General features: G+C 34.7%; 1 protein-coding gene across 7 annotated transcripts; it reads left to right on the top strand.

Annotated features, from left to right (window-relative positions):
• The first annotated feature begins 4,041 nt into the window (after positions 1 to 4,041).
• LOC130799505 (uncharacterized) lies at positions 4,042 to 11,127 on the top strand. Of its 7 annotated transcripts, XM_057662617.1 has the most exons (10): positions 4,265 to 4,465; positions 4,619 to 4,656; positions 4,782 to 4,857; positions 5,363 to 5,478; positions 5,672 to 5,837; positions 6,449 to 6,524; positions 6,614 to 6,778; positions 6,871 to 7,053; positions 7,141 to 7,275; positions 8,285 to 11,127. In XM_057662617.1, exons 4-10 carry the CDS (start codon positions 5,426 to 5,428, stop codon positions 9,031 to 9,033), a joined length of 1,527 nt encoding a protein of 508 aa, XP_057518600.1. In that variant the 5' UTR covers positions 4,265 to 4,465; positions 4,619 to 4,656; positions 4,782 to 4,857; positions 5,363 to 5,425; the 3' UTR covers positions 9,034 to 11,127. The 7 variants fall into 7 exon arrangements, with proteins under 7 accessions (XP_057518605.1, XP_057518600.1, XP_057518601.1 ...); XM_057662622.1 differs by lacking the exons at positions 4,265 to 4,465; positions 4,782 to 4,857 and adding an exon at positions 4,042 to 4,124 and having other exon boundaries at positions 4,619 to 4,735; positions 5,363 to 5,837; XM_057662618.1 differs by having other exon boundaries at positions 4,619 to 5,478; positions 6,495 to 6,528.
• Positions 11,128 to 11,720: the final 593 nt, after the last annotated feature.

Raw genomic sequence — 11,720 nt, 5'->3', positions numbered from 1 at the left:
CCAAACTGATCTTCTCCATAGCCAACAAAAATGCATTCACGAGTCTTGGAATCGAGCTTCGATCTTTCATCTTTTGGGACATGAACATAGGCCTTGCACCCAAAGACACGTAAGTGATCATAGGACACATCCTTCCCAAACCAAACTCTATTAGGAACATCACCATCTAAAGGAGCACTAGGTGACAAATTGATCACGTGAACTGCAGCATATAAGGCTTCACCCCAAAAGTGTCTAGGTAACTTTGCCTCTGAAAGCATACATCCCAGTCTTTCTAACAAAGTTCTGTTCATTCTCTCGGCCACACCATTTAACTGAGGGGTTTTCTTTGGTGTAAATTGATGTCGAATACCCAATGACTTGCAATAATCATCAAGCGGCCCAATGTACTCTCCACCATTATCAGATCGTAGACACTTCAACTTTTTACCAGACTGTCGTTCAACTAGAGCATGAAATTGCTTGAAAACATCAAGCACTTGATCTTTTGTTTTTAAGGCATAACACCACAGCTTTCTTGAACAATCATCAATAAAGGTAACAAAGTAAAGTGCACCACCAAAGGATTTTACCTTCAAAGGACCACACACATCAGAATGAACTAAATCAAGAAAATCAGACTTTCTTGAAGGAGGGAGTTTCTTGAAAGAAACTCTATTCTATTTCCCTGCTAAGCAATGTGGACATCTCTCCAACTTTGCATTCTTTAAACCATGTAACACATTCTTTTTCATCAAGCATCCAAGGCCTTTCTCACTCATATGACCAAGTCTCCTATGCCATAACTGTGTTGGATCACTAGCTGCTACATTGATACTATCAGTAGAAATAGAGGCTTGCATCCAATATAGACTAGAGTGCTTCATCCCACGAGCAAACACTAAACTTCCCTTAGTGAGCTTCCACTGCCCACCATAAAAGGTACTACAATATCCTTCTTCATCAAGCTTACTAGTGGAGATCAAATTCAACCTAATGTCTGGAACATGCCTAACATCCTTGAGTAGAAGCTTAGCACCACTATCAGTTACCAAGCAAATATCTCCAACACCAACAACTTGAGTCAAGCCATCATTACCCATCTTCAATACCCCAAAATCTCCAGGTGTATAAGTGGTAAAGAACTCTTTCTTTGATGTCACATGTCGTGAGGCTCCACTATCAACTACCCAACTAGTTTCGCAACTAGCTAAATTAACAACATCTCCATCATAAACAATGACAAGATCACTGGTAGTTGCGGTTGCTGCTCGATCATCCTTATCATCATCTTTCTTATCATGATAATTCACATGTTTGCCTTTGCCTCCCTTGTTATCTCTTTTCCACTTGTAGCAAAATTTTTGAATGTGACCCATTTTATCACAATAGTTGCATTTTATGTTCTTGAATTTTCCACGGGACTTGCTCCTACTAGAACCTCTATCATTTGAAGCTCTACTATTATTTCTCCCCCTATTTTCTGCAACATAAGCTTTCTCGGGTTGTGAAGATGACACACCATGAGACTTCTTTCGCATTTCTTCATTCAAGATGCCAACTTTAACGAAGTCTAAAGTAACCTTCCCGGAAGGAGCTCCATTACAAAGTGTCATTCTAAAAGTATCCTAAGAATCAGGAAGAGTACTAAGTAACAAAAGTCCCTGAACTTCATCATCAAACTTGATTTCCATGGCCGACAATTGTTGAGTAATACCATGAAAATCACTCAAGTGATCAGAAAGAGCCTTGTTCTCATTATACTTTAAGTTCATCAATTGCTTGATCAAGAACAACTTATTATTTCCAGACTTGCTAGCATAAAGCGACTCAAGTTTTTGCCACAAGGTTCTAGCATTAACTTCTTCATTAATGTGATTCAAAACATTATCATCAACCCATTGACGAATAAACCCACAAACTTGCTCATGCTTAAATTCCTATTGTTCTTCACTTTTGCCATCCGGTTTTTGAGTGGTAAAAACAGGTAGATGCCAACTTTTAACATACAACAAGTCTTTCATCTTCCGTTTCCACAAATGATAATTAGTCCCATTTAAACTAATCATCCTACTAGTGTTGAGATTACCATCCATCTAGAGAATTAACAATTAATCCGGCTCTGATACCAGTTGATAAGGTAAGAACACCTCCAAGAGCTACCAATTACACAAATTGATAACACACAAATAGCGGAAATTGCCCGGACAAATTAATTCACTAAAACACCAATCCAACACACTCAAATATCACCAATAAACCACAATGACATCAACAAGTAAACAAGACAATAGCAAGTAATAATCAAGAGCAAAGACACAAGATTTTTACGTGGAAAACCTCTTCGGTGTGAAGAGTAAAAACCACGGGACTTTAGGAGTCCACCCAAACTTCTCTTATTATGATGAAAAGGAGGTTACACAAACCAATCCAAAGTTCTCCAAAGGGTCCTCAAAACTATCCAAGAACAAACAACCATAATAATCAACAATAGAGAAACAAAGAGGAAGGAAATCACCAAAACATCAGCTTCTGACCAGAAGCTATAATCCACGAACCAAAGCTCAAAACGATGATCCAACCGTCCAAAATGAAGCCCTATGTGTCCCCAACAAGCTGGTAAAATTATAGGACCATCCAACGGTTGAAACTTCGGGAAATGACAATTTCGTGGAGGCTGCCAGGGATTATACGGGATTGTCTTCTCACCTTTGTGTTTCTCACACCTTTTCACTCTTTCAAAAGAATGATATATATATCTTATGATAGAAGACCAAAGTATATAAAAAAGCCCTAAGCTTCTCAAGGAAGCTAAACACTTGACCCCACATGGGTTAGAAAATAAGAGGAAATTTGGGCTTAACATAAAATGGGTTTCTCCACATAGGAAGGGACCCAAAAACCCAACAGGTTTGGATTTTTTTTTTCTGTAATTTTGAAATTCAATTGTTTCATGTTACTTTAATTTAGTTTCTCCATTCTTGACCCTCCTTTACTTATCTGCTATTTTTATGGGTTCTTGCAGATTTTGGCAAGTGAACATTAGGGTTATGCGCTTCATCGTCTCAAGGTAATTTAGATTGCTCATCTTTATTTTGGGTTTTAAATGTATGTAAAAACTTTTTCACAAATTTAAACACAAAATATCAAATATAATTTATGATTATTAAATCTCAAGAAAAACTTACTTGTTTTCCATGATACTTCTTCTTACTAAAGATACCCATGAAAATAAATATTTCATTTGCATCATCAGAACTTCATGCCGAAATAATTGTCCAACTTGATGAAAAATTTTAATGAGATCTTTAATGCTTGCCATCTTTGAAAAATTATCACAATAGATTATTGGAAATATAATGCAAATACAAATAAACAAACCGATTTGTATTTCCCTTGTGTGGATGGCAATGGAACTCCTTGCTTTATAAATCACCAAATGGACACCATGAAGATAAAGTTGCGACAATCAAAGAAGTCGCTTGGAAACTTGATATGAGTAGAAGACGTTCATGCACTTTCCTATTGTGATATTTCTCACACAAAAGGTGCTTGGGATGATAAAATGAAATTCACAATGAGATACAATTTAAACAACAAAATCCTAGCACAAGGAAATTGCAATATTAAATACAAGTGTTGTAGTGAATTATGAACTTTGATGATATTAAGAGTTAATTACTCGCTCAATATTATGTCATGAAAGGAAGAACAAGAATAAGAGTATTCTCAAGAGAGAAATCATAATCAGAGTATGAAATTGGGATGGAATGTCCCTTGGCATGCAACCTCTATTTATAGAGCTATGCATCAAACAATTCCTCATTTTGAAACAAAAGTGTTTCACCAAGCAAAGCTTATGAATCAAAGTAATGTTTCATCAAGCAAAGCTTACGAACCAAAGTAATGTTTCACCAAGCAAAGCTTATGAATCAAAGTAATAATTCATCAAACAAAACTTATGAATCAAAGTAATGATTCATCAAATTCTTTGAGACATTTAATTTGGACTTATAATATATTTATTTAGTCCCACAACTATACTAAGTATGTAGTATATACAAATCTAGGTCTATATACTCTAAATGTTCAACACATGAAAACTCATCTAGCTTGGATTTGCTATAGAGAAGATCAATCTACTGGTAATTTTTTTTCCTCATTTTTCTTTCTATTTTGTTTTTCTTACTTTTTCTGAATAATTTGAGACTTGTTTAAGATTAAGGTTAGATTTGCAAGAATAATTTGTTTATATATTTTTCAATCTTTATCTCATTGATTTGGATTGTGATTCGTTTACTGTTATTATTGAGGTTCCCATTTGGTTTGGTTGCTTTAAATGATAGTCTAACCACAATACTCTATTCGTCCACCATTTGTTGTACTAAAATTCTGAACTTTGCAAAGGCACCACATTACTAATATTGTGAAGAATTTTGGGTTCGAATCTTGTTGCTTGATTGTGAATTGAATTATGAACTAGAAGGTTTCAGTTCTAACATTGTGAATTGAATCATACATTTTAGTACAATCCTGTTTCAATTCATAAAGTTTCAATTTTTTCATCAGCATTCAATTTTGTAAAATCTTGTTGCTTTATTGTGAATTGAAGAGGTTATGTGAATTGGTGGTTTGACAGATTGTAGCTATTTGCGGGTGGCAGCAATTTGACAGATGGTTGGTATTTGCGGGTTACTTTTTGTCTTCCCTCTCTACATTCAAAGAACTGGAGATTTGCATATATTCTGATGATTTGGTAACCCTAATCAATTTTAATTTTATAATTTATTTACTATATACAGCTTATTCATTTTACTAATTCAAAGACAAGTAACCACTCTGAATCATACCGAATGCTTTCATGTGGAATTTTATCAGGTGATTTCACACGAAGACATGTTCTGATTTCAATTACGCATGCTTTTACTCGTATTATTTCAAATGTAGTTGAATTTCATTTCAATTTGTTTATCTTACTTGATGTATTTTATTTGAAGAAAAAATTCAGAGAAAGAGAAAAAGTTAGGGTTTTGATGAGAATATGACTTCAATATGATCAACTGTGTTGTACACTCATGAAGATCAGTTTTAGGGATTAAAGATTAATAACCACTTGAGCTAAAAAAAAGGGAAATGAAAGGAACAACATAATAGAAAGTATAGAGGCTACTGGAGTGACCATAGTTTGTGGAACTGTTATTTGTTAGGTTATTAAAGATCAGTTTTTTATGTTATTAAAGATCAGTTTGTTAGGTTCATATATAATTTCAAGCAAAATTTCAGATTTTTGCCTGCGTATAATTTCAATTTGCTTTTCATGCATACTTTCATTATTTTATAATTGATATCCTGAAATCTTGGAATGATACGAATCACTAATCAGAGATTGCAAACAAAACTCTGCAAAATTCATTGTGATTAAAGATCAACAAGGTCCAGTGATGTAATGAAAGACGAAGAAATATGGAAGGAAGCTTTATTTTCAGCTGGGAAAAACATGTAATTTGTTCGAAACAGGCCAAGAATTAATGCTTATTTATTATTGGTATTCTTTTAATGCTTGTTAATTTGCAATTCATTTACATTAAGCCATTTAATGAGAAGCTTGTGCTTTAGATCAAATGGCCTGAATAGCTTTTGATCTATATATTTATACTTTGTCAAAGTAATTCTTTGGCTACAAGTGATTTAGATCCAAGCATAGGTCATGCTGGACACAATTGGGCCTGAGTTGCAAGTCGAATAAAACATGGAAAGAGATTACTCTCAAGGAAAATGAGATGGTTACTTTTACACCAAATCTAGAACAAGATGCCACATCAGATGTATTGCCTGTCAATTTCAACGGTCTTGCCAAGGTTAATAAAATTATCCTACTTCCTTGATAGTGTTTTTTAGTCTATTCGAGATTTTTAACAATTTGAATTTATGTTGTTTTCTGATTTCTAATGTATGTCCCCTTTTAAGTTGTTGCTAGGCATGGCCACGGGGCGGGTTACCCGGAACCGAACCGGAACCGTTTGCGACAGGTTCCGAACCGCCCCAAACCGTGAAACCGCCGGAAAAAAACGTCGTGAACCGGGTAAAAAACCCGCGGTTTGGAACCGGTCCGGTTGAACCGGCTCAACAGTTCCGTGGAACCGGAACCGAGACCGGTCCGGTTGAACCGGCCCACCGGTTCCATGGAACCGGTTCGCCAAAATGTTACCGTTTATGACCGTTAACTAGCCGTTGGAGTTTCCTCTATATATACTCATCACTTTCAATCATTTTCATTCACAACTCATCTCTTCTCCTACTCTCTCTACTTAATTCTTTAATTACACAATTATTCTCTTAATTACATAATTAGTCTTTTAATTATTTCTTCATTTAGTTAGTTACATAATTAATTATTTATTTATTTCTTAATTCTATATTTCTATTATTACTTCAATATTATCAATCTTGTCTTCATTTTTGAAAAAAGCCTCAAAAAAAGTTACTAAAGTGGCAAAATCATTGGGAGGTTCCAGTTCGTCCAAAAGAAAGGCCACTTCTACTCCGTCGGTATCAACAACACCTTCCATTAGTAATTATAATTATGAACATAATTATCCGGAAGGGTACGACCCAGAATTACATAATTATGCAGAAGAAGTGGAAAGAGAAATACAAATTGATGAAGAAGAACAACAAGAAGAGGAACCAACGACCCCTATTGGGATACATATATCTCGACAGTCATCAATAAGATCACATGAAGAACAACAACAACAAAGACAAGCTCGTGGTAAACGAGTCAATTTCCAAACTATCGGTTAGTTTTATAATTTTATTCTTCAAATTAATTAAATTTTAAATTATTTATTTATTTAATTATAGTTTTATAATTTTAAATTATTTATTTAGATGAAGATGAACCAGTAAGACAACCTTTTCCGGCAATGCCACCTCCTAGTGGTAGAGCTGTTTCACATGTGTGGTCGTATTTCACAAAAGAACCAACCGAGAATCCAGATATTTTCTTATGCACTTGTCAAATTTGTGAAAGTCAAGGAGTAAAGCCCTTAGTTGCATACAATTTCGCCAGAGGTAAATACTTTTTAAGTTTTTTATACATACATTATATATTCATATTTTATAAAAATTTATTTATTGTGTTTTGTGAATACGTGTTAGGTGGTGGTACGGGATCTTTTAACAAACATTTGGTAAAGAAGCATGGAATCACAAAAGAAACTCATGCAGCAAGCGGCAGCGGGACCACAAGTGGAAGTGGAAGCCGACAGACACAGTGGGACATTCCCAGCACAGGTATGCCTTTTAGATATAATCGTAATGATATGATTGATGAATTTTCTAGGTATGTAATTTGTGATGAATTGCCTTTTAACCACGGTGAAAGTAGGGCATACGAGCGTTACACTAAAAAAACTATGCAACCACAAGATAGAGCAATCCCTAGGAGCACTCTTAAAAGACGCACAATTAAATTATATGAATCAATGCGCTATGAATTAGTTGAAATGTTTAAATATTTTAATGGTAGGGTTAGCATAACAACTGACATTTGGTCTGCTCCCCCACATTTAGAATCTTATATGTGTGTAATAGCACATTGGATAGATCAAAATTGAATTATTCAAAAAAGAATAATTGCTTTTGAGACAATGCCAGAAAGACATACCGGTGAAAACATAAAATATAGATTAGTAGAGATATGTAGAGAATGGAACTTATTAGATAAGATATTTTGTTGTTCAACTGATAATGCAACCGCGAACATTAAATGTCTAGAACTTTTGTATAACGAACCTGCATTTAGTTTTATCCTTGGGGGTAGCTTATTACACATACGTTGTTGTGCGCATATAGTTAACTTATCTTGCCAAGCTGGCATAAAACAATTAAGCGATTTATTAGAACCAATTAGGGATATAGTGAAGTGGCTTAGGATTGGAAAGATAAAGACGATACAAACAATTATGTGACCAATATCAACTTAAAAAAGTGTATTGGTCATTGGATACTACTACACGTTGGGGCTCAACCAACGATTTATTAAGAAAGGCGGTTGCTTATCGTCCAGTTATAACACAACTATATAGTGAGTGTACAGATAGTTACATAGCTGATGACACTTGGGAATTAGCTATAGGTGTACATAACATATTAGAAGCGTATGACCACGCGACTAAGATTTTTTCATATGTTTATGAACCGAACGTTCACTTAGTAATAAGTGCGTGTGTTACTATTTTTTATCATCTCCTTAAATATACGCATGATGATACTAACCCATATTTGAAGCCGATTCTTGCAGATATGATGGAAAAATGGAAGGCATATTTTACCGAATTTCCTTATATTTATGGAATCGCAACCATTTTGGACCCATGTTTTAAAACTGAGGTCCTTACTAAAGTAATAGGATTATACTACCAATCGTTAGATCGCCCGCCTACTGATGTACATAATTATGTAGGAACATGTAAAAAATATTTAGCAGAACTCTATGATTATTACGCTAGTGTGTATAATCCAAAACGCGATACGTCTAGGCGTGCTAACGTTTCGGCACGTCCCTCTTACTATAACTCGGTAATAGCTAATATAATGAGTCAAGATGATAGTTTTGTAGGATCATCTTCTTCCTCGACCTCATATTTAGAACTAGATAGTTATCTTATACACCACTTTGAAATAGACCAAGGTAGTTATAATATTTTAGAGTGGTGGAAAGAAAAATCTGTAAAATTTCTCATTTTATCGAGAATTGCAAAGGATATCCTTGCAATTCCCGCGTCAACAATTGCGTCGGAGTCTGCTTTTAGTGCAGGTAGAAGAGTTTTGGACGAAAAGAGATCTCGTCTTGCTCCAAAGAGTATTCAAATATGTGTTTGCAAGAAAGATTGGGATCAAGCGGAGATTCGAACACAAGGACTAAGGAATGATGATGATCAAGACGACGATGATGATCCATGGATGATGATGGATACATCTGTATCATCGTCACGAGGAGAGTCAGCGGAAGCATCTAACCAACCACATGATGATGACGAAGACGAATAGGATCAATCCGACAACGATAAATCAACATTCAACAACTATAAATAAAAGGTATGACAAAGAACTACGTGGGCTTTGATTCCTTCGGGATACGTAGGCAGCTTAGTATTCCTTTGGGTACTAGGTTCAAGTCCATTTTCTCCCTTTTTTTTATTAATCATCTTTATCGGACATTATCATTGATTCGTTTGTTATTAATTTATTTTTTTCATTCTTTTTAGTAAATATTTCAATAACGATGACAACTTGACATGCAATGAATTTCGCTAATAATCAAGTAATCATCAAAGGTACGTCCGCAATATTATAGTATTTTTTTATTATATAAATATTTAAAGAAAAAATAAAAATGGAACAGATGGTCCGACCCGCCCGTCCCGTGAGTTGGAACCGCCGGAACCGCCTCATGAACCGCCAAGGAACCGTTTGGAACCGCCCGGAACCGGAACCGTTCGCGACAGGTTCCAAATGGAACCGGACCAACCCGGACCGTGGCCATGCCTAGTTGTTGCATATTTTATGTTCGGTGTGAAATTTAGTTTTATTTTGCTTGTAGTTTAAAAAAAAAGTACCATGCCATAGTGTTCCTTAGAAAGATTTTAGCTTCATATCTTCTATAAAATCAATATCTTGCAAGTAACCAGATACACTACTGCACACACAATCAAATCAGTAGGTTGCACATGATTCTGAGTTCTGGCAGACAGCATTTTGACTTGATGAGTTGCTGTTATTGGATTTCAACCACTCCAACTATCTATAAAATTGAAGTCTTCACATATATTTAATCTTATAAACATACACACACTCTTGCACTTAAAAAGGTACACAAATAACTCAAATTCGTTTTCTCAAATTTGCCTAAATACACAAACATATACTTGTGCTTTGTTAATTTAAGTTGTGCTTTCACTTTCTACAAATCTACAGGAAACTGATTGCTATAACTTCATTCTCAACTTAATATAGGTATGATTACACATGTATTCTTTTATGTGCTTTTTAAATTCAACATATTTATTAATGCCATTCAATGAGTGGCTGTTTAATTTTTATTGTTCAATTTCTATTTACTTATTTGCTATTTACAAATCATACATTTGAATTTTGAACTATCAAGTAAAATTATGTGACTTTTAGTAGTATAGCTACTACTAATCCAAAAAGTATCATCCAAAGCTTCTTCTCCTTTTGACCAATTCAGTAGATAAATCCAAGTTTCACTATCCAATGACTTACAGATCATTTAATTAGAACAAAAAAAAAAAGATCACTAAATTGAACACACATTTTGCGAAATAAAATTAAGACAAACTTCTGCTCTTAACTGCACAGAATGAATATACTTTTGCTCTTTTCGTTATGATTGCAACATTCTACCCTTGAAGCACACAAAAGTTAAGAAAAACTTCAAGCTGATAGATCAAATTCCCTTTTCTGCTTTTTCAGCACTTAATGTATGTTAATTGCATAGCAGAATTTTGCAAAGTTCAAATGATTCAGCCTTACCTGGAAAATCTAGAAGTTGGATTAGTGGATGGGCTGATGAGTTTGGGGATTCTGCACATAGATTTTGTAACTTCAAGCATTTTGACAGCATAGGAAACTGCACACAATTTTTGTATGTCTTGCTTAGATTACTATCTCTGTAAGCGAAGATCTAAGCATTTTCAGCATCTACTATAACGCAGTTCGTTTTTATTATGCTCTAATTGAGTGTTCAAATTAAATGAAATAAATACAAATCATTTGTGATTGAAATGTGATCAAAGATACCCTTGATTTGTGTTTTTTCCCCTCTGGTTTGTTGTTTGATCAAGAGTCACTTTGCTCTTGCTTACAACTTGATTGAATTGTTTCTCTATATTCTTCCAACTTGTGTCTTCCTTAGGTGATTTAAGTATTTAACAACAAGCATAGATTGCAGTATGCTGTATAATGAACAAGGGCATATAGTACTTGATAGAAATGAATGGTACATGAGAATATTTTTGCATCATCACAGGATATGAATTTTTTGTTCATGTAGCCAACCATATCAGCTTGGGAGTAACGTTTTCCTTATTGTTATTGGAGCTGTTGTATTCTGAGGGATGGATCATCTTCACATATTGAGCTTTCACCAGGTATAGGAATTGAACGTATCTTATTCAAGATTTGTAAAAGAATAAATGGTTTCCTTATATTGAGCGTTGAATCATGTTGGTTCGCTTATATCAAGCATTTTAATTCGTTGTTCACCTATCAATAGGGTTATTTATATCTATGCTCATCGTGTCTGTTAATGCAGTGGGGCTAAGTGCACATGATTTAAAGAGTTGCCCATAAAACATCAGCTACTACATTAGGATCTTCTGTCTCAGAAACACAGTCTGCCATGGCTCTTTTCAATATCTCCATCTTAATTTCTTTCTTCTCATTTTTTTTGATTCCTTCCCCTATCTCTTCCTCCATGGCTGATCTCACTATCCACCTAATGACCGGATTATTCGACAAGCTTTCATCCTCTTCTCTTCCTACACCTTCACACATATCTATGTTTGTATTCACTCTTATCTGACACAATTCGCTACACTCAGCCTCTATTCTTTTGTAACTGCACGAGCTTCTCAACCAACCCACATTTAATCATAGACTCGATTACTTTTAATTTAATTCAGGTAACGCATCGCAAATTTTGTGAATGTTCA

The sequence above is a fragment of the Amaranthus tricolor genome, chromosome 14, assembly GCF_026212465.1.
Source record: "Amaranthus tricolor cultivar Red isolate AtriRed21 chromosome 14, ASM2621246v1, whole genome shotgun sequence".
NCBI classification, from domain to species: Eukaryota; Viridiplantae; Streptophyta; class Magnoliopsida; order Caryophyllales; family Amaranthaceae; genus Amaranthus; species Amaranthus tricolor.
This window is presented reverse-complemented; position numbering and strand designations above follow the sequence as displayed.

What these genes read in the sequence shown, in the direction of transcription:
- LOC130799505 (XM_057662617.1), top strand. Translation starts at nt 5,426, where the DNA reads ATGAAAGACGAAGAAATATGGAAGGAAGCTTTATTTTCAGCTGGGAAA. An exon ending in TTTTCAGCTGGGAAAAACAT is followed by an intron (nt 5,479 to 5,671) that starts GTAATTTGTTCG and finishes CAAGTGATTTAG; the next exon opens with ATCCAAGCATAGGTCATGCT. An exon ending in TGCATACAATTTCGCCAGAG is followed by an intron (nt 7,054 to 7,140) that starts GTAAATACTTTT and finishes AATACGTGTTAG; the next exon opens with GTGGTGGTACGGGATCTTTT.